General features: G+C 39.3%; 1 protein-coding gene across 1 annotated transcript in view; it reads right to left on the bottom strand.

Annotated features, from left to right (window-relative positions):
* Positions 1-22,770, bottom strand: part of DNAH8 (dynein axonemal heavy chain 8) — a 353,446-nt gene that overhangs the window by 155,901 nt on the left and 174,775 nt on the right. The window contains exons 42-52 of the mRNA XM_032253336.1: positions 15,448-15,620; positions 13,906-14,084; positions 12,565-12,752; positions 9,671-9,757; positions 9,468-9,575; positions 8,521-8,655; positions 6,216-6,377; positions 4,018-4,264; positions 3,651-3,892; positions 3,422-3,562; positions 770-1,007 (exon numbers count right to left, since the gene is read on the bottom strand). Of these exons, the coding sequence (XP_032109227.1) occupies positions 770-1,007; positions 3,422-3,562; positions 3,651-3,892; positions 4,018-4,264; positions 6,216-6,377; positions 8,521-8,655; positions 9,468-9,575; positions 9,671-9,757; positions 12,565-12,752; positions 13,906-14,084; positions 15,448-15,620 (1,900 nt within the window). The remainder of the gene's footprint in view (positions 1-769; positions 1,008-3,421; positions 3,563-3,650; positions 3,893-4,017; positions 4,265-6,215; positions 6,378-8,520; positions 8,656-9,467; positions 9,576-9,670; positions 9,758-12,564; positions 12,753-13,905; positions 14,085-15,447; positions 15,621-22,770) is intronic.

The following is a 22,770-nucleotide window of genomic DNA, read 5'->3' as shown; positions in this document are numbered from 1 at the left end:
CTTTGAAGGTCCTGTGATGTGCACTTCTCAATTGCTTCTCAACTCTTCCCACTGCCAGTTGCTAAATCGACTGCCACTTACCTTTCTGCTTTCTTGCTTTCAAAATTTTGTTATTGCTGTCTACTCTCCTGCTCTATTTATCCTCCAGTTTATTCATTAAAACAAACAACCATTGCTGTTTTTGAGCTTTTAGGAAGAACCGGAGGTAATTATAGTTTTTAGGAAACATATTTTTTCCTCTTTGGAACTTAGAAGAATTGGGGCCTAGGCTCTGGATGAAAGCACCAAATTCAAGGGCATTGCTTTTAAGGAGCAGTGAACTGGGCTCGGCCATGCGTGGAAGGCTGGGGGACTAAGGTGACAGTGCTGGACCTTGATGAATCTGCTACGTTCATGTCTACTCATTCCAGCATTTCCAACAGGGAAGGGTGGGGCTGATCTGCTCAGAATATCAGCATGCTTTGGATCATGAAGAATCTGTGTTCTCCATGCTGCTACCTTTCCTCTTCCAACATTAGATAGCAGATGATGTACAAGGTATGACTAACTTATTTATGCCAGATTTTACTGAGGCCACTCCAGAAGGAGAATTCAAGAGTCTCAATACCAGTTTCTGGCACAACTAACATGCAAAATTCCACTCTCTTTCAAATGCAAGCCTTTTTCTTAATTGTTTTAATATCCCCTCACAGAACAGTTTATGAAAGCTTATATTTTTCTCATTTGAAAAAAAATTCATTTCATTTAAGGTATAATTCAGTGGGCTTACCAAAATCAGTAACATAAAACTCATACATGGTTTGATTTGAGCCTTTAGGTATTTCTGGTAAGTCCAACTTGCTTTCATGCTGCCGTAAGAAGGCTTCCAGCTTTTCTCTGCTTTCCAGTTCCAGAAGTGCTCCTAAACTCCACATCAGGCCAAACACAAATAATTTATGAAGATGCTCAACACAGGAAACACCACCTTCTTCTTTAGAGGGAATTAACCCTTCCAGAAGATTGAGAGACTGAAAATGTTTTAAACAAAATAAATTTTTAAATTAAAATTTTGAAAATAAAAAATTTTAAATAATAATTAAATTAAAAAGGAGAAAGGAAGACAAAAGAAAACAGATATGTCTCAAGCTATTGCTTGATCACTGTCCTACAGCTAACAGCAATAAAAGAAAGGCTATCCTGCTTTAGACAGGCAGCATGGCCTAGCAGAAAGGAGGGTGAACTGGAAATCTGCTAGTATGGTTTCTACCCCCAGCTCATGCCACTGACCTGAGTCTCAATTTCCTACTGGGAAAGCAAAAGGCCTAGACTTCTAAAGTTTGGTTATCCAAATTTTTGAGATCGAAGATTCTATTTCTTTGCAACATTTTGCAGGACTTAGTAAAATGTTTGGCAAATGAAGTTTTATTGGAGTACAGTCACACTCATTCAAAATGTTTGGTCAATAAAGTTTTGTTGATGCACAGTCACTCTCATTCACCTACGCATTGTCTCTAGCTGCTTTTGTGCTACAACAGCAAAGTTGAGTGCCTGAGACAAAGAGTTGTACAAAATACTTATTAATACTATCTGGCCCTTAAAGAAAAAGTGTGCCAATGCCCTATAGCATCAGAAAGAAAACTACAGTAAGACATGCTTGGTCTTTGGAAACAAAATTATTTCAAAATAAAAAATATTCTCTTATGCATTTTAAAGTAATTACTACATAATTCACTGATTTGGGCCTTATATATTGTTTCTAACCTACCCACAAATGGCTGACATCACTTAGCTGAGAATCAAAGCTCTAGAATGTTTAAGGAGAGATCATCTATAGACTAGGATTAGGAGAGCCCTTGAAGAACTATGATTAGTTCTATTTTAACAGAAAGACTAACAGGGAAGACTGACTAGGAAAAAAAGGAATGCTGGCTGGGCATGGTGGCTCATTCCTACAATCCTAGCACTTTGGGAGGCTGAGGCAGAAAGACTGCCTGAGTCCAGGAGCCTAGACCAACCTGGGCAACATAGGGAGACCCTGTCTCTACCAAAAAAAATCCAAAAATTAGCTGGGTATGGTAGTGTGAGCCTGAGCCCCAGCAACTACAAAGGCTGAGGCAGGAGAATAGCTTGAGCTCAGGACCTCAAGGTTGCAGTGAGTTATGATTGACTGCACCACTGCAATCCAGCCTGGGCAACAGAGCAAGACCTTGTCAAAAGAAAAGAGGGAAAGAAAGAAAAAGAGAGAGAGAAAGAAAGAAAGAGGGAGAGAGGGAGGGAGGGAGGAAGGCAGGAAGGAAGTGGAGGAAAGAGAAGGAAGGAAGAAAAGAAAGAGAAAGAAAGCAAAAAGAGGGAGAGTGAGAGGGGGAGAAAGAAAGAAAGGGAGGGAGGAGACGAAAGAAAGAAAGAAGGGAGGAAAGAAAAGAGGAAGGGAAGGGAGGAAGGAAGGAAGGGAGGGAGGGAGGGAAAGAGAAAGAAAGAGAAGTAAAAAGAGAAGGGAAGGGAGAAAGAGAGGAAAGAAGGAAGGAGAAAGGAAGGAAGGGAAAAATAATGCTACAAATTACTTGTCAGATACTTTTTATGTAAAGATTTTCTTTATCTGTTATATGCTAAATATGCAAAGCCAAGATTGCCTCGCAAATTTTCTTGATTGCAACAGGCCTTTCTGTTCTTTTCCATGAAGCTACCAACTTTAATTTAATTTAATTTAATTTTTATTTTATTTTTTAAGACAGGTTCTCACTCTGTCACCCCTGCTGGAATGCAGTGGTATGATCTTGGCTCATTGCAAACCTGACCTTCCAGGTTCAAGTGATCTTCCCATCTCAGCCTCCCAAGTAGCTGGGAGTACAGGCACTCACCACTACGCCTGGCTGAATTTTGTAGAAACAGGGTTTCTCCACATTGCCCATAGTGATCTTGAACTCCTGAGCTCAATCAATCCACCCATCTTGGCCTCCCAAAGTGCTGGGATTACAGTTGTGAGCCACCGAGCCCAGCCAATGAAATCATTTTCTACTGTTGGGATGGAACCAGTATTCCAGCGTGTGTGTGTGTGCACGCGCGCGTATTTTAAAATTTACTTTAAACCGGTATTCCAGTATTTGTGTGTGTGTTGCTTTTTATTTATTTAAAAATTTGTTTTAATTAATTATTGACTGTCATTATTAGACACACCCTCTGGGACAGGTCACTAAACCTGACAGTAGGAAAGATAGTTCATTCCCCTTCCTCTCACAACAACCCTCTGGGAAGTGAAAATAAGAGAAAACAGTAAGATCATTAAGAAGATCTTTAATAGGAATCAAAATTCTCAGAGCTTTAACAGCCACATTATCAAATGATTCTCAGGGACTATCTGAACTTTCTATTTCAGATGGCTGTAAACTGCAACTGAGTGAAAAAAAATCAAAATCTAGTAAAAAAAAGAAAACAAAGATCTTACTTGCACAATATAGTTGCACTCCAAGAGCTGCATTTTGGGATTGAGACTTAGTTTCATGTATGTGTATGTATCTTCAAAGGCTTTCTCATACAGTGTGTGGAATATAGCAGCTTCCTGTGCAGTGCGTTTCTTCAACCATGCCTGCAGCAAAGAAACAGAATCTCTGTTTATTAAGAAAGCGAATAAACGGAGAGACCTGAAGGTTCTTCTACCCATCTCTCTGCCCCACCTGTAATATTGGTCTCCAGCTGAGAGCAGAGCTGCTGATATAGACCATGCCCATCCTAGAAACTGTGGCAGGAGACGCGTTCTCAATATTGTGGACTTCAAACAGAAGCTTACAACTAGGGGCCATGGGAATTCGATCTCCATTAGCTAACGTCAGAGTTTTATTATCATCCAACACAGAATTTAAATTCTCAATCCAGATGGCATCCACAGGACCATCTAAAATGAGGAAAATGTTTTCACCTGCAAATAATTGAAACAGAAAATCACTTTTCATCTGCAAATGATTAAAATGGAACAATCAACAAATATTGTCTTCATAAGCTGGCAGGGAAAAAAAAAGATCACAAAGGAGGGTTTGTGCACACCTTTTTTAGCTTTTAGTGTTTTTCTCCACAGAGTAGAAAAAATCCCATCTGTCCAGTCATTGGTAGCCGTGTCCAGTCTGCCAAACATCTGAGGTGCAGTAATGGCTTTTGGATTCATTCGCATTTCTCTATGAGGCCTTCCACATTCCGTTTGCGCCTTCATTAGAATCGTTATTACAGTTGTCTTTCCAGAACCACTGGGCCCCAGAGTCATCAAGCCATGCCGTACCAGAGACGTCTCATATAACTACACAATTAACCAGTAAATTAACAAATGTAATTTATGAGTCTGTTGCTGATATTCATAGCAGTTACCTGAAGTTTAAAGGCTTTAAATAAGCTCTTCATTAAAGTAACTAGTTCACTATTTTTAAGTTGTAAAAAGTGTTGTTTTACTAGATACGCATAGCAAATTAGCACCACGTTATAAAATGACATAAGTGATAAAGTAATGACAATGTAGAGCCTGAATTACATTTTGGAAATAATTAACTCAGGATCTAGTTTTTGCTTCTTGCGTGTTGATGATTTCCTGTGATTTTGGTATAGTGGTTTATAACCAGCGGTTTTTCCATGCGCAAACTTTCTCGGCATCCACTGTGATGATATCGCCCCTTAGTGATGGTAAACAGCAACACAGAGCATCACAGTGAAGATCCCAGTTTCACAGGGGTCTTCTAATTCCCCAGAAGTACATCTTGAATGAGAATTCCCGTGCACGTGCGTGCTCCCAGGAGAAAACCGTAAGAGAAGAGGAAAGCAGGGAAGGAATGGGAAGAAGGTGCGATTGAGGACAAAGCCCTGTAGAGGGCAGACTTGAGCCTAATCCCACGGAAGACTGGAGTGTAACTTCCTCAAAGCTTGCTCCACCTGGAACAAGGCGAGCTTGACTTTCCTACTCCATCACCCATCAACTCTTAGAGAGGCTGGTTTGGGGTTGGTGTGAAATAAACTCCCTTGCAGCACCTACTCATTGTGCCTGACAACAAAGTGGCTGCAGTCCTCATTTTGCTGTGAGAAGCAAAAGCACACAGAAGTTAGGCAGGGACAAGTGGAAAGGTAAAAGAGATTCAACGAGACATTCTAAGAGCATGGACAGCTGCTGTTATAATATCCTGTCTGTAGTTTTCTTGATAAAAAATAAGAAGTTGAAGGTCTGACAGCTGATCAGAGATAGAATGAGTTATTCTCCTAACATTTTGAATAGAAATGTATTACCATTGTAAACTAGAGTTTAAAAGCAAAAGAGGCACTGTTCCTGACGTGTTCAAGAGCAACGTTGTCGACATCAACAAAGAACCCAAAATTCTAGTCACCACCCATTGAGATGGCAAGAATTTTATAACTCAGTATACTGTATGCATATCACATATAAAATCATGTTTCCCAGAAATTTTTTTAACACTTAAAATAGTTTCTACTACATGAATGATGAAAAAGACTTCCCTCATGCACATATTTCTTTGTAAGACTTGGATGTGTCTCAGATATGCGCACATCTTATAATCTGGCAAGAACAGCAAGTTAAAATAAGAATTGTTAGATAAATATTTCATATGCAGTTTTTAACAATGTCCACAATTTCAGCTCCTTAATTTTCCAAAAGTCCTGGAAAATACTCCCAAAGCATCAAGCTCATAGAGATTTAATCCTGTGTCTTTGCTATAAGTTCTTGATTCTCCTGGTAATCCAATCAAGTGGTTGGATGGTTGTCACAAGGATGAAATGTGATGAACAGAAAGACACCAACGTACACAGTCAAAAGGCTCAGGTTTTAGTGTAGGTGAAGGGTATAGCATGTCCACCCAAAGCAGGAGCAAAGTAGCACTCCTGGATTCCTCAGGCTCTGCACCCCACTGAGGCACCCAGCTGTGCTCAGTACTGCCAGACAGGCACAAGAAGCCAGCTGAGTTGTTCCATTCCCCCAGAGTTTTTATAACCTTTCATCCCAACATTGTCACCAAGAGTAAGTAACAACTGCAGTAAATTATTGCTTGATTACTGCAAGGCAGGGTTAATCCATACTATCTTCCTAAGACCACCACATCCCCCTGAGTATTCTTTTTTGCAATGATGTCTATGTGGTGTTTTAATTTAACATTTACATCAAGTAAGACTAATCATTAGTTCTTCTCTTCAGATAGAACTATTTAACACATACTTGTCATTATACTGATAATAGATTAAAATGTCTTTACCTGCACGAGTTTCAGGTTCCAGGGTGGATGGTTAATCAAACCTTCTATCTGAACTTGATTAGCTACTGCAGCTTGCAGTTCCTCATAAGTACTACTATCCAGTTGCAGTCCTGGAAACAGGTCATTGATTAAGCTGAGGAATAGGGGTTCATCTTCATCAACCTAAGGTGGCATAGTTTAAAATAAATTTACTCATTCAGTCAATAAACGTTTATCAACTAGCTGAAATGTGCATAGCACTTATCACTTCATGCCCAGAGAACCATTTACTACTCTCCTAATCAGGCTTGTATTCTCTAGTACTTTCTCTGGAATATCACTGACATGGTTTGGCTGTGTGCCAATCTCATCTTGAACTGTAACCCTCATAACTCCCACCTGTCTTGGGAGGGGCCCAGTGAGGCTTAATTGAATCATGTGGGCGGGTCTTTCCTGGCTCTTCTCATGATAGTGAATAAGTCTCACCAGATCTGATGGTTTTATTAAGGGGAGTTACCCCGCATATGTTCTCTTGCCTGCCACCATATAAGATGTGACTTTGCTCCTCATTTGCCTTCTGGCATGATTGTGAGGCCTCTCAAGACATATGCAACTATGAGTCCATTAAAACTTTTTCCTTTATAGATTATGTCTTTATTAGCAGCATGAGAACAGGCTAATACAATCACCACTGAATCCACATTGTACCCAAAATTCCTTCCTATTCAATGCGTTCTACAATCTTGTCCCAGTCTATTGCTCTGAAGTACAACCTCATTACTTTATCACATAAATGCTCTGCTTCTCACAGAGTGGCATTTGCATTAACCTTAAAAATGATAATTTGTAGTTCCAACCCCATGAGATTAAAATACTAATATTTTATTTAAATTGGGAAAATACCCATAACCCTACATGATTTCATCCAACAATGGCTGGAAAACTCCATCAGGGCAGTCTTCTGAGCCTTTCTTATAAGCAGTAGGTTTGAGTACACTGACTCCAACCCTTATTTGCAATGTCTTTAATACATAGATTGCCCTGTTCCCAACATCTGGCCCCTTATGACTTCTCTTTACTCTCCAGGGATCTGTGATGCTTTCTTGAATACTTGTCTAGGAATTTCAAAAATACTGTCCCTACAGTCCATGTTGGTCATACAGGCAGTGAGGTATACTGCCAGGATCAGTGGATCTGGCATCAGAAAATCTTACAAATTTTTGTCCCAGCTTCTCAGCTGATGGTGATTATGGGGGAACCCCACAGCCTCTCAGTCTCCATTCCCAGCAAGTGAAGTGACAATAAGCAGACTAGGCATCCAGATCCCACAGAGTTGCTGTGAGGCTCAAACAAGACGATACACCTGGAAAGACTTTGTAACGAACTCCACAGGTGTTACTTTCGTAACGAGAATGTAGCTTCCCAAGAACGATTTATTCTTTAACCTTGTACACCCATGGCATGGGCATAATATCTGGCATGCAGAAATCCTTATATGCCACATGAACCCGTTCATCAGCTAGTTCAAAACAACCTGGCTGGGCTGGGCATGGTGGCTCATGCCTGTGATCTCAGCACTTTGGGAGGCTGATGGGGGTGTGGATCATTTGCATCCAGGAGTTGGAGATCAGCCTGGGTGACATGGCAAAACCCTATCTCTACAAAGCAGTACAAAAATTAGCCAGGCATGGTGGTGCACACCAGTAATCCCAGCTACTTGGAGGCTGAGGCAGGAGGATAGCTTTAGCCTGGAAGGGGAGGTTGCAGTGAGCCAAGATTGTACCACTGTACTCCAGCCTGGAGACAAAGTGAGACTCTGTTTCAAAGAAAAAAAAAAAAAAAAAAAAAACCCGGGCTGTAACTGTGACAAGCATGAAAGTAGCATGCTCTCCACAGCAAATTTTCAATGTGATTTTAGAAAACAGAAACGGAGTTTATGTTTTGGGAGAGATATATCTGAGATAAGCTAGTCACATACAGAGAAAGCAAAAGTTCTCATGGTTCCCTGAGAATCCAGATTCTTATGCTAAGAATTTGTGTCACTTTGTGAATAATGGTAGAGAACTAGGTTGAATCCTGGAGCTGAGGCCCACTGATGACCTGGTTCACCTGCACACAACTGATAAAAGGAGGCCCTTATAGTCCCTGTTGGTCACAAGAGTCATGGGGTCTTTTGCCTTCTTCTGGAAGCACAGTGGTAGCTTTGCACACCCATTATTCCTGTAATTATTAGTGCTCATAGCTCATCAGCCTACCCCACTTGTCCACCAAATAAAAAGAAACCACATCAAAATTTCTGGAAAAGTAGAGAATTCAAAGAAGATACCAGTTTAGAAAGGTTCATATCTCTCAGTCCTCTCATGACAGTGCTTAATTCACTATCTTCTGGTCTGGCTCTTTTTTGAGATCCAAGAGTCCTTAATACAGATAGAATATTTCTCAACCCAAAGTCATAATGAACCTAAGATGGGAGAAAAGGGCAAAAAGATGGTTTAATTGAAAAACTATACATAGACTCACAGCTCACTCTATGCATGTAGGTCAATTCTGGTATTTATATGCCATAGTTTTAGGGTGGCTAAGCTGCAAAGGTTTATTAGCTCAACTTTCCTCTGACTGAAATATGATCATTCCATGGGAAAATCCAAGCTGTATGATCAAGTATTCACACCTTAAATATCTTTTGAGAATAATATAGTCCGATACAGTCTGAGCAACAATACGTTTTAAATGCATAACCAAGAGGTTACACACTATGTGATTATGTTTACATAACATTCTTATAATGAAATTCTAGACATGGAGAAAAGGTGAATGGGTTAGGGATTTGGGAGGGAGGTGGGCGTGGCTATAAAGATGTAGCATGCGGGAACCTTGTGGTGAGGGAACAGAGCCGTATCTTACATATTCCATACTACAACATACACACACCAGTGCAAGTATAACTGGTGAAACCTCAACAAACTCTGTGGACTGCTTCAGTGTCCATTTCTGGTTTCGTTATTGTGCTGTGGTTACAAGATGTCAACAGCGGGCAAGGCAGGGTGAAGGGTGCACACCTCCCTGTACATTCCTTTGCAACTTCCTGTGAATCTACAATTATTTCAAAATAAAACGGTCTTAAAAATACACAACCAATAGGTCAAATTCTAAAAACATTCTAGGAAAGAGTCAATGAGATTTTAACTCACCGATGAGCATTTATCAAGGGAAAATTAAAAAGCAAAAAACCAAATTCTATTGCTGGTGGGGAAAGAAGGTCTATAAAGTTACCTGTTTAGTAAGTTGCTCTTCACAGAGTTTGTAAAGAACATAAAATTTTTGAGCCAAGATAACATTTTCAAGAAAACCACAGCTTGCAAGTTTAACTCGCATAATGATCTGAAAATTAATAGAGTGAGATTTTTTTCAACAGCTGTAGTGAAAAACAAGTAAAGAACATAAAGTACATTATGCTTTTAAATCCTAGTACATACCTGTCTATCAGGAACCATCATAGCAACAGTTCTAAACTGGATTTTTAGGTTTTCTGGTAGTTCCTGGCGCCCAGCATATCCAGGGTTCTAAAAGTTAAAATGTTTAATTTTTAATTGCTGATACAATAATCACCTCTGAATACAAATATATTTCAAACCCCTAATTCAGATTTTAAGATGGTATTGAAAAATATTAGATTCATAAAATGTTCTTGTTTTCTCAAAACAATGTGTATTGGACCATACATATTTATTAATTTTCATATGCCATTTTATATATTTCCATTTTCATTATATTAATACAGTCACACAATTTTGTGTGGCAAAAATTAAATATCTGTGTGTCTACTGGCTTAAAATATAGAAAAGAACATGAAATAATCAAAGAGGTAACTGAATAAATACCTGATTATGATCTAAAGTATGTTAATGAAAGAAGGGAAAAAAACTCAGGATTTTATACCGATGAGCTTAGTTGGGCACTTTTCATATTCCATCTCTTCAATTATTCTTTGCAGTTATAGTTATAGAGCTCTTTGGCTAACAAAAACCCATGAAAGTGAGGGGAAATAAAGATGGGAATGATGGGAAAAACACTGAAAAGGACAAAAGTAGGGGCTGACAGGAAATGAAGGCCTCCTAAGAAGCAACAGGTTGAAGATAGGTCAGGCCCATGTCTCAAAGGAAAAGGTGGGGATTCAAAGACAAGTAAGGCCAACAGGGATGAGTTATTTTAGGCAAGTTCGTTAAAAACCTTCAGTACCTGACCATTTGCTGGGCACTGTCAATAGGCCAGGTACCTTGCTAGGGGCTGGAAATACAGAGATTGAGGCTACCTCTCAATACTCCTCTTATCCTTCCTTAGCCACAGAAGCCCACTTGCAAGCTGGGTACATCAACCCATAGATTAAAAACTACATTGCCCAGCCTGCCTTGCAGCTTAGATTTTACACTGAGAGATGCAAAGGGGCACACCCTGTATTGAAATATCCTTGATGTTTGTTTGAAGGGAGTTGACTCAGTCAATTGGCTGCAACACAAGAGAGATGCTTTCTGTATTGTCTTGGGTCAAAAGATGACCTTGAAGATGAAATTCATATGGAGTAGAACCATAAAAGGATCTTAAGAGAATAAATCCTCATATGTTAAACTACAACATGTTTTAGGTTTCAGTTACTTACAGCTTAATGCAATATCTAATTGCTATTTCCAATATTACTCTTAATCCAGGGAGCATGTTAAGCTTTTTTCTAAATTCTAAACCATAGATTCACACTGAGTACATTTCTTCATCCTATTTCCTGAGTTATAACCAATACTTCCAGATTATTCGTATTTCCCCCTAACTGCTTTACTGGATGTTTGCTTATAATAAAGCATATCAGAATTCTTCCTGATTTTGCTTCCTATAATTTATCATCTCTATCCATGGGAACATTTAAAAATTCAGAGTGCTTTGTGTTATCTTGCAACTTCGAGAGTTAACTTCATGAAAAACACATAAAAACTTTAAAGCTGGTAACACATAAAAGCATAAAAACTCCTGTTTATTCATGCCTTTGGTTTTCTATCTTTACAATACTGAATCTCAAAACTCACCCTTCATCACATAGTAACTGAATTTGTTACAATTCTTTGGTATAGGACCTTGTTAAATTATTATAGAAATTTTAAGTCATTTCCTTTTATTCAGTGTCAAAGAAAAACCAAGTGTGAGGTTAAGCAGTCAGATTTTGATGTTAGAGAGACAATAACTTCTTTCTCTTACTGGCTGGGTGACCTAGGAAGCTTTTAAGTCTCACTGAGCCTCAAGTAAGTCAGCTATATAATACCCACTTCAGAGAGCTATCGTAGCTATAAGATACAGTGTACATGTGAGAGAATATTTCAGGTCCTTTCTCTTTCTAGTTACATAATAGGACTGCACGTTTTCCCCCACCCCACCACCCCATGAAGTCAGGTCATGAAACTTGCTTTAGCCAATGACTCAGGACTTGTGGCACTTCTGGAAAAAAACTCTAAGAGTCAGAGCACAATTATTCATGTTCTCTTTCTCCTTTGCTATAGCAAAGAGCAATGATTGAGATAGTAGGTACCTTGTGAGGCCGAGTACCTGAGTAAGGACATACAAAGCAGCCCTGGCCTCACACGCCTACTCTAGTCAACCCCACAGTGGACGTGTGGCATGACAGAGAGATACATCTTGTGGTTTTAAGCAATTAAGATTTAGAGATTGTTTGTTACTGCAGAATCATATGAGTTATGCCATCAGATACAGCACATAGAACATTTAGCCTGCACCTTACACATATTATACTAAGTGGTCAATAAACAGTAGCTATTATTATCATTAGCATATTAACCTCTGTAGATCTGGATCTGAATTTTTTTTTAATTAAAAAAAATGTAGCTGGGCACAGTGGCTCACGCCTGTTATCCCAGCACTTTGGGAGTCCACAGTGGGTAGATCACGAGGTCAGGAGTTTGAGACCCGCCTGACCGACACGGTGAAACCCCGTCTCTACTAAAAATACAAAAAAAAAATTAGTCAGGTGTGGTAGCACACACCTGTAATCCCAGCTACTCAGGAGGCTGAGGCAGAAGAATTGCTTGAACCCTGGAGGTGGAGATTGCAGCGAGCCAAAATCTCGCCACTGTACTCCAGCCTGGGCGACAGAGCAAAACTCCATCTCAAAAAAAAAAGGAAACAAATTTTACTATTTTATCTTCTGTATGGGCTTCTATCTACTGACTTTTCAAAAAAATTATACAATAAGAGAGAACAGCTCATGACTCTTGGATAGTCAGTCATTTACCCACGAACACATTCTTTGTTTCATTTATGTCTACAATAATTAAACTAATTAAATTGCATGTAAAGTCTTTTTTCTCACCATTGTTAAGAAGATTCCAAATTCTGGATTTAAATCAACACAATCACCATCAGAAAAAATGAACTGTTTCTTTCTCTCTTTTCTTGCTGTCAAAACAATATAAATTTGTTGTGCTGCCACTGATAATACAGGCAATTCAATTCTGTTAAACTCATCAAAACAGCCCCAGGAACCTGACTGTGCAAGACCTGGCATGAAAAACAGTCAATTTGTAAAGTTTTACTCTATAATATACCTTCTTGATAACAATCATTTCTCCAGTATTCTCAAACCATTATACACTGAAACATGATTAGGTAAAGTTTCTTATCTGACTGTTTATAAATAAATATTTAATTCCAGTGATAAAGAGAGGTTTAATTGTTTGTATGTTATCATCAAAACAATGGAAATAGTACACTGCCAAAATGAAAGTACAAATTTGGGCTGGATTTTGAAAATAGAACCCATAGTGTTTGCTGACGGATTGAATCTGAGTATGAAAGAAAGGAGTAAAGGACAGGTTGAAGTTGTTTTGGCGGTGGTGGTTTTGTTTGTTTGTTGTTGTTGTTGTTGTTGTTGTGTCTGTGCACCTACAAGAAGGGAGTGACTGTTTAGTGAGATGGAGAAGCCTGAGGGAGGAGTAGATATGGGAAGAGAGATCGAGAGTTTGGTTTTAAACATCGTGAATCTAAACCTCTTAGACATTTAAGTGGACATGCTCAATTAACAGTTGTACATAATGAATCTAAAGTTTTAAGGAGAAGTCCGAGCTAGAGATATAATTTTGAAGTCATCATACAGATAGTATTTAAAGCTTGGGCCTACATAAGATCACCAAGGGAATGCACGTAGATCGGAAAGAGAAGACTACCAAGGACTGAGCTCAGAGGCTGATGTGTCTTCAAATATTGTTTTTCTCTGTCCATCTGAAAACACCTTCTACTTACCTTTCAGGATTTTCTCAAAATTTTCCATCTTCTGATGGCTACCTACTTCTTATTTTCCAGTGTCACTATGCTTTTTAAAAATCTTTCATTTCAGTGGGAGGGAGGCCACATGTATCCCGTTTGCTATCTTGATCTTCTCTACTATTATTTCAGGCAACTATACATTGATTCCATGTTCATAATCTAACACACATTCAATACATAGATTATAACACTAGCAATAGTATTGAACCATATTAGATTGTTGATCTCCAGCCATTTTCAACCTAGAAGAATGGCAATATCATATGGATCAACCCATACTAATGTTGATTATGTAAGATAGTGTCACTTTAGATTTATATAAGAAAATAACATTAAAGGGCAATAAAAATGAATTCACCAAAAATAATCCATATTACTTGACACTTGCCTTTGAAAATCCTTCCTAGGCCTCTGAAATCCATTTGATCTGAGCAATTAAACACGACCACATATTTTCCCAGACACCTTCCCATGTCTTTTGTGGTTTCTGTTTTGCCAGTGCCGGCAGGTCCTGCGGGAGCGCCTCCCATGTTCATGCCCAAGGCCTGCGCTAACGTGATGTAGCATCTGCAAATGTCCATCCAGTAAAGCATTGTGAGCATGGGATGACACATGACAGGATGGCACAAACAAAAGTCTAATGCAATTGGAATGGGCCTGTTTATTTTAGAGTTTGCGTAGCTTACATAAAAGAGGCGACCAAATAAGGCTGGGGTACTTGATATTCATTAAAAGTACTACAGTGAATCCAAAGATTTCTTGAGACAGATTTCAAAACCCTTCAATCCTGACTTAAAACCTTCAGACCTTCCTCCCATTATGGTCAGGAGAACCAAATGGGCAGTGTTGTGTTGGCAGATGTTTAACAACTGGCTCTCCAGAAAAAAAATAATAAACCTGGTTTTCACGTTTGCCAATTTCTATTGTATAAATACCTCTATCATGGGCAATGACAAGCTATCAGCATGATATCACAAAGTTGGGACAAAATACACGTAGACAGACACAGGGTAAGCACCACAGGCTGACACAAGTCAGCTCCGGCACACCACTGTAAATAGTTTCACTATGAAATAATTCACTAATTTAGAAAAGAGCAAATAATAATAATATAATCTCTTTGTATCCATGTTCCAGCTTCTGTTGTATTTGTTTTGTATATAAGTAAAACTTAGTAAAGAGATTAGTAAAGCTTCATGAAACATGATGCTTAATATGTAAACACCAATAGAAGAGAAAACACACTGACAAATTTATGTTGCTATGACACTGGGCATATGAAAGGGATAGGTTCAATAAATCAAAAGGAGGCTGAAGATGTAACTTGATTGTGTCATAATTTCACCTGGAGGCAGCCCCACTTAAAGTAACAGCAGAACTAAATATTAACCCAATCTAAGTCAATTCTAATAACATTTATTGAATGTTTTCTATGCACAGCATATTTAACTGGGTGTCGTGGGATTAAAAAGACCCAGTAATTGCCTAGTGTCATATAATGGAAAGAACTGTGATGGGATCTGACACTGACTAATTATTCATATTGGCCATGAAAATTCACTTTAGGTATCAATTTCCACATCTGAAAATCCAAAGACTAAATTACATGCTCTCCAAGGTACCTTCCTTCTTTGCAATTTTAACTACTTTTGGGATTCTAGGAACATTTTCCATCTTGCAATCTAAACTTAACCATTAAATTACTTACAGTCAACATTCAAGCTTGCTTTTATTCTTTTATCTTTTTCTACTTCGTAAAAATTCAAGGCACATGTATGTTTAAGTGGTTATTTCATTGTTAGGCTGACTTTAATGAGCTAGCATATACCCAGCACGACAGCAATCTGCTTTTGTTAATATTTCAAATGCAACCTTAAATAATGTTAAGCAGGTTATTACAAAATGAAAAAACAAAAATTGGGTTTCCTACCTATCTGTTAATGGAGTGATAACGAGGCGATCAGTACATCCCAGAAATTCATTTTGGTAAATAAAATCAACATCTGTAATAGACACCACAGTTTGATCCAAATCTTCCTTAAAATAAAATCTACTCTGTTTTAGCCATTCAAAATCAGTAGCTGATTTGATATGCATTTTTACCTTAAAAACATAAGATACAAAAAAGTTATATACTGCATTGCAATAGCATAAAACACAAGCATGTGGGCAGTTTTCATTTCACTCATTGATGAACTGATTCTTAGTCACTTAACAAATATTTATTGAGTTCCTTCCTGTGCTTGACACTGGGCTATGCGAACAAAGACAGACATGGTTTCAGGCTTCCAGAGCTTACGGAAAAGGGCAAAAGGCAAATGGTGAAACACATCATTGCAATAAAGCACAAAAACCACCACCAGAGAAATTGGGGGCTCATGAATATATGCAGCAGGAGGACCTAACCACCCCAAGGTATCTGAGAGGGGCACTCACAGTACGAAAATATCTCAGCTAAAACTCAGATAAATAGTAGGAATTAGCCAGGCCCAGAAGGAGTGGGGAACAAAAGTGGTAATACGGGAGTGGGAAGAGTAAGTGCTATAGGCAAATGCCCAGAAGATCTGGTTGGCATCTTCAAGGAACTGGAAAAAGGTCAGTATAGCTGGGGCATCCCAGGATCTAGAGAAAGAATGAGAATTGAGGCTTCACAGGGCCATGGGAAGGGGTTTAGGAATTGTCCTCATGACATTTGGAAGCCACTGAAGGGATTAAGCAGGGAAATACATGATTATACGTGCATATGTCTCCCTGCACCAGAGATATAGCCAAGCCACCCAACCTACCTGGTCATATACAACTGAGGCATGAGGTACTGGGCTCCCATTGCCATGGATGCAAGCTCTAGTACCTGGTCCATTCGAAGAGACAGAAACCAGGTAAGCACCCTTAGAAACTCCATCCCACCACAACCACATTCTGAGAAACTTCATGACTTTCTGGTGAAACTGGAAAAACCCCAGTCCTGCCCATTCAGAAGAATCAACACAAGAAGTGGCAAGTGGTCCCCTTCACTGCTCTTACACTCACCCAGTAGGCCCATTTCCAGGTCAACTGACACTAAAAAATGGACTTAACGGCTACTATACTATGTTCATATCTCCATCTGACCAGGCCCTACATACTCCTTGCTATTTACAGTCTTGCTTTTTGTTATTGTTGTTCCTTGCTTTAGTTATGACCTTGTTTCCTCCTCTAGTTAAGGACTTGCTTCCCACCTAAAGCACAGTTTGCATTCATCACCTTGAGTTACTTTCAGGTAACCCAGTCTGGCACCATCCCCAGGGACTGCTCTGTAACACAGGACTCAAGGCCATGGGGATGCTCTCAGCCAGCTACTTTCAACCATCTGTTAATTTGGTAAGGAGGAGGTGGAGAAGAAAAGATAGTTAATAGATTTATTGAGCTCTTGCTGTGCATCAGGCTGTTCCAAGCATTGTACATGAAAAACTAAAACGCATATATGTTGGCCATGAGACCTGATTTAGTTGGGATGCAAACACTTCAACGGTGATTAAGATAAAAGAAAACAGTTTCATACTTCTTGTATACAGGTTGTTTTTTTTTTTTTAATCCATTCTGGATGTAAAGTAAAGCTTTGCTTGTCACTTAATTTTAAAAGAAATGTCTTTTACAGGACTTCGGCTTTAGGAGCCAGTGAGAGATGTATAGAAAACATCCTCAAAAATATGCTTACAGTAGATATAATAATGAACTCCAGCCGGGCGCAGTGGCTCAAGCCTGTAATCCCAGCACTTTGGGAGGCTGAGGCGGGTGGATCACGAGGTCAAGAGATCGAGACCATCCTGGTCAACATGGTGAAACCCCGTCTCTACTAAAAAAAATACAAAAAATTAGCTGGGCATGGTGGCACGTGACTGTAATCCCAGCTACTCAGGAGGCTGAGGCAGGAGAATTGCCTGAGCCCAGGAGGCGGAGGTTGTGGTGAGCCGAGATCGCGCCATTGCACTCCAGCCTGGGTAACAAGAGCGAAACTCCGTCTCAAAAAATAAATAAATAAATAAATAAATAAATAAATGAACTCCATACTAGTGTTTCTTGAGGTGGACGTCAATGAAAGTCAAAGTATAATAGTAATTGCAATTAGTAAAAGCAAGTCAGTGGAAGGCCAAAACAATATGTGTGCAGCTTTCTGATATTAGCTTGATCCAGAGATAAATTTTAGAGCATTTTTTTCTCAAGCTTCAATATGTGTATCAGTCTCCTGAGAATCTTGTTAAAATGCAGATTCTGATTCAGTTGGTCTTGGATGGGAGGACGGAGGATGGAGATTCTGCTCTCCTCACCAACTTCCAGGTGTTACCGAGGCACTGTTCAGCATGTAATACTTTGAGAAGCAAGGATCTTGGTTGCAGGGGAATAGACAGACTGGCTGCATGTCCTTCAGCTAATCTTCAATAAATACAACTTATCTGCTCAGAACTTTCGATAGATGTTTAAAACAGGTAGTCTATGATCATATTCTCTAAAACAGAACCCAATCTGCATGAATTATGTGTCTCTGATAAAGGAAAGAGATACCTTTAAGGTATATCAAATCAAGTAGATTAAAGCAATGGGAGTTACATGGTAGGTAAAGATTGTCAAATAGTGGCATTTCAAAACGACCTGGGGCTCCTAGCCAGTAACAGAAAATCTTTGCTTTAGGAGAGCTTGGCCTTGGTCAAGGCCACTAATTAGAGTCCTATTCCTTTTTTTTCCCCCCATTTATTTATTTTATTGCATTTTAGCTTTTGGGGTACATGGGAAGAACATGCAAGATTGTTGCATAGGTACACACGTGGCAGTGTGATTTGCTGCCTTCCTCCTCATCACCTACATCTGGCATCTCTCCCCTTGCTATCTCTCCCCAGCTCCCCACACCCCACTATCCCTCCCCTATTTCCCCCCAACTGACCCCAGTGTGTAGTGCTCCCCTTCCTGGGTCCATGTGTTATCATTGTTCAACACTCGCCTATGAGTGAGAACATGCGGTGTTTGATCTTCTGCTCTTCTGTCAGTTTGCTGAGAATTATGGTTTCCAGGTTCATTCATGTCCCTACAAAGGACACAAACTCATCGTTTTTGATGGCTGCATAATATTCCATGGTGTATATGTGCCACATTTTCCCTATCCAGTCTATCATCGGTGGGCATTTGGGTTGGTTCCAGGTCTTTGCTATTGTAAACAGTGCTGCAATGAATATTCGTGTGCATGTGTCCTTATAGTAGAACAATTTATAATCCTTTGGATATATACCCAGTAATGGGATTGCTGGGTCAAATGGAATTTCTATTTCTAGGTCCTTGAGGAATCGCCACACTGTCTTCCACAATGGTTGAACTAGTTTACATTCCCACCAACAGTGTAAAAGTGCTCCTATTTCTCCACATCCTCTCCAGCATCTGTTGTCTCCAGATTTTTTAATGATCGCCATTCTAACTGGCATGAGATGGTATCTCAATGTAGTTTTGATTTGCATTTCTCTGATGACTGGTGATGATGAGCATTTTTTCATATGTTTGTTGGCCTCATGTATGTCTTCTTTTGTAAAGTATCTGTTCATATCCTTTGCTCAGTTTTGAAGGGGCTTGTTAGTTTTTTTCTTGTAAATCTGTTTTAGTTCTTTGTAAATTCCGGATATCAGCCTGTTGTCAGATGGGTAAACCGCAAAAATTTTTTCCCATTGTGTTGGTTGCCGATTCACTCTAATGACTGTTTCTTTTCCCGTGCAGAAGCTGTGGAGTTTGATTAGGTCCCATTTGTCTATTTTGGCCTTTGTTGTCAATGCTTTTGGTGTTTTGGTCATGAAGTCCTTGCCTACACCTATGTCCTGAATGGTTTTGTCTAGATTTTCTTCTAGGGTTTTTACAGTGTTAGGTCTTATGTTTAAGTCTTTAATCCATCTGGAGTTAATTTTAGTGTAAGGTGTCAGGAAGGGGTCCAGTTTCTGCTTTCTGCACATGGCTGGCCAGTTTTCCCAACACCATTTATTAAACAGGGAATCCTTTCCCCATTGCTTGTTTTTGTCTGGTTTGTCAAAGATCAGATGGTTGTAGATATGTTGCGTTGCCTCTGAGATCTCTGTTCTGTTCCATTGGTCTATATCTCTGTTTTGGTACCAGTACCATGTTGTTTTGATTACTGTAGCCTTGTAGTATAGTTTGAAGTCTGGTAGTGTGATGCCTCCCGCTTTGTTCTTTTTGCTTAGAATTGACTTGGCTATGCGGGCTCTCTTTTGGTTCCATATGAAGTTAAAGGTGTTTTTTTCCAGTTCTGTGAAGAAGGTCATTGGTTGCTTGATGGGGATAACATAGAATCTGTAAATTACTTTGGGCATTATGGCCATTTTCACGATATTGATTCTTCCTAACCATGAACATGGAATGTTTCTATATCTGTTTGTGTCCGCTCTTATTTCGTTGAGCAGTGGCTTGTAGTTCTCCTTGAAGAGGTCCTTTACATTCCTTGTTAGTTGTATTTCTAGGTATTTTATTCTCTTTGTGGCAACTGTGAATAGAAGTTTGTTCTTGATTTGGCTCTCTTTAAGTCTGTTATTGGTGTATAGGAATGCATGTGATTTTTGCACATTGATTTTGTATCCTGAGACTTTGCTGAAGTTGCTTATCAGTTTCAGGAGATTTGGGGCTGAGACGATGGGGTCTTGTAGATATACAATCATGTCGTCTACAAATAGAGACAATTTGACTTCCTCCTTTCCTATTTGAATACCCTTTATTTCTTTTTCTTGCCTGATTGCTCTGGCTAGAACGTCTAGTACTATATTGAATAGGAGTGGTGAGAGGGCATCCTTCTTGTCTAGTGCCACATTTCAAGGGGAATGCTTCCAGTTTTTGCCCATTCAGTATGATATTGGCTGTTGGTTTGTCGTAAATAGCTTTTATTATTTTGAGATACGTTCCATCGATACCTAGCTTATTGAGGGTTTTTAGCATAAAGTGCTGTTGAATTTTGTCAAAGGCCTTCTCTGCATCAATTGAGATAATCATGTGGTTTTTGTCTTTGCTTCTGTTTATGTGGTGAATTACGTTTATAGACTTGCGTATGTTAAGCCAGCCTTGCATCCCCGGGATGAAGCCTACTTGATCATGGTGGATAAGCTTTTTGATGTGCTGTTGCAATCGGCTTGTCAGTATTTTATTGAAGATTTTTGCATCTATGTTCATCATGGATATTGGCCTGAAGTTTTCTTTTCCGGTTGAGTCTCTGCCAGGTTTTGGAATCAGGATGATGTTGGTCTCATAAAATGATTTGGGAAGAATTCCCTCTTTTTGTATTGTTTGGAATAGTTTCTGAAGAAATGGTACCAGCTCCTCTTTGTATGTGTGGTAGAATTCGGCTGTGAACCCGTCTGGACCTGGGCTTTTTTTGGGTGGTAAGCTCTTAATTGCTGCCTCAACTTCAGACCTTGTTATGGGTCTGTTCGGGGTTTCACCTTCTTCCTGGTTTAGGCTTGGGAGGAGGCAAGTGTCCAGGAATTTATCCATTTCTTCCAGGTTTACTAGTTTATGTGCATAGAGTTGTTTGTAATAATCTCTGATGATGGTTTAAATTTCTGTGGAATCTGTGGTGATATCCCCTTTATCATTTTTTATTGCATCAATTTGGTTATTCTCTCTTTTCCTTTTTATTAATCTGGCTAGTTGTCTGTCTATTTTGTTGATCTTTTCAAAAAACCAGCTCCTGGATTTATTGATTTTTTTGAAGGGTTTTTTGTGTCTCTATCTCCTTCAGTTCTGCTCTGATCTTAGCTATTTCTTGTCTTCTGCTAGACTTTGAGGTTTTTTGATCTTGCTCCTCTAGCTCTTTCAGTTTTGACGATAGGGTGTCAATTTTTGATCTCTCCTTGCTTCTCATGTGGGCACTTATTGCTATATATTTTCCTCTAGAGACTGCTTTAAATGTGTCCCAGAGATTCTGGTATGTTGTGTCTTCATTCTCGTTGGTTTCAAAGAACATCTTTATTTCTGTCTTCATTTCATTGTTTATCCAGTCAACATTCAAGAGCAAGTTGTTCAGTTTCCATGAAGCTGTGCGGTTCTCAGTTAGTTTTTGAATTCTGAGTTCTAACTTGATTGCACTGTGGTCTGAGAGACTGTTTGTTATGATTTCCGTTATTCTGCATTTGCTGAGGAGTGATTTACTCCCAGTTATGTGGTCAATTTTAGAGTAGGTGTGATGTGGTGCTGAGAAGAATGTATATTCTGTGGATTTGGGGTGGAGAGTTCTGTAAATGTCTATTAGGTTTGCTTGGTCCAGGTCTGAGTTCAAGTCCTGGATATCCTTGTTAATTTTCTGTCTGGTTGATCTAATATTGACAATGGGGTGTTAAAGTCTCCCACTATCATTGTGTGGGAGTCTAAGTCTCTGTGTAAGTCATTAAGAACTTCCCTTATGTATCTGGGTGCTCCTGTATTGGGTGCGTATATGTTTAGGATCGTTAGCTCTTCTTGTTGCATTGATCCTTTTACCATTATGTAATGTCCTTCTTTGTCTCTTTTGATCTTTGTTGCTTTAAAGTCTAGTTTATCAGAGATGAGAATTGCAACTCCTGCGTTCTTTTGCTCTCCATTTGCTTGGTGAATCTTCCTCCATCCCTTTATTTGGAGCCTTTGTGTATCCTTGCATGTGAGATGGGTTTCCTGGATACAGCACACCGATGGGTTTTGGCTTTTTATCCAATTTGCCAGTCTGTGTCTTTTGATTGGGTCATTTAGTCCATTTACATTTAGGGTTAATATTGTTATGTGTGAATTTGATACTGCCATTTTGGTGCTAGCTGGCTGTTTTGCCCATTAGTTGATGCAGATTCTTCATTGTGTTGATTCTCTTTACCATTTGGCATGTTTTTGGAGTCGCTGTTACTGGTTGTTCCTTTATATGTGTAGAGCCTCTTTCAGGAGCTCTTGTAAAGCTGGCCTGGTGGTGACAAAATCTCTGAGTACTTGCATGTTCACAAAGGATTTTATTTTTCCTTCACTTATGAAGCTTAGTTTGGCTGGATAGGAGATTCTGGGTTGAAAGTTCTTTTCTTTAAGGATGTTGAATATTGGCCCCCACTCTCTTCTGGCTTGTAGGGTTTCTGTTGAGAGATCTGCTGTGAGTCTGATGGGCTTCCCTTTGTGGGTAACCCGACCTTTCTCTCTGGCTGCCCTTAGTATTTTCTCCTTCATATCAATCCTGCTGAATCTGACGATTATGTGCCTTGGGGTTGCTCTTCTTGACGAATAT

Source organism: Sapajus apella, unplaced genomic scaffold, assembly GCF_009761245.1.
Source record: "Sapajus apella isolate SASKATOON/1434 unplaced genomic scaffold, GSC_monkey_1.0 scaffold83, whole genome shotgun sequence".
NCBI lineage: Eukaryota > Metazoa > Chordata > Mammalia > Primates > Cebidae > Sapajus > Sapajus apella.
This window is presented reverse-complemented; position numbering and strand designations above follow the sequence as displayed.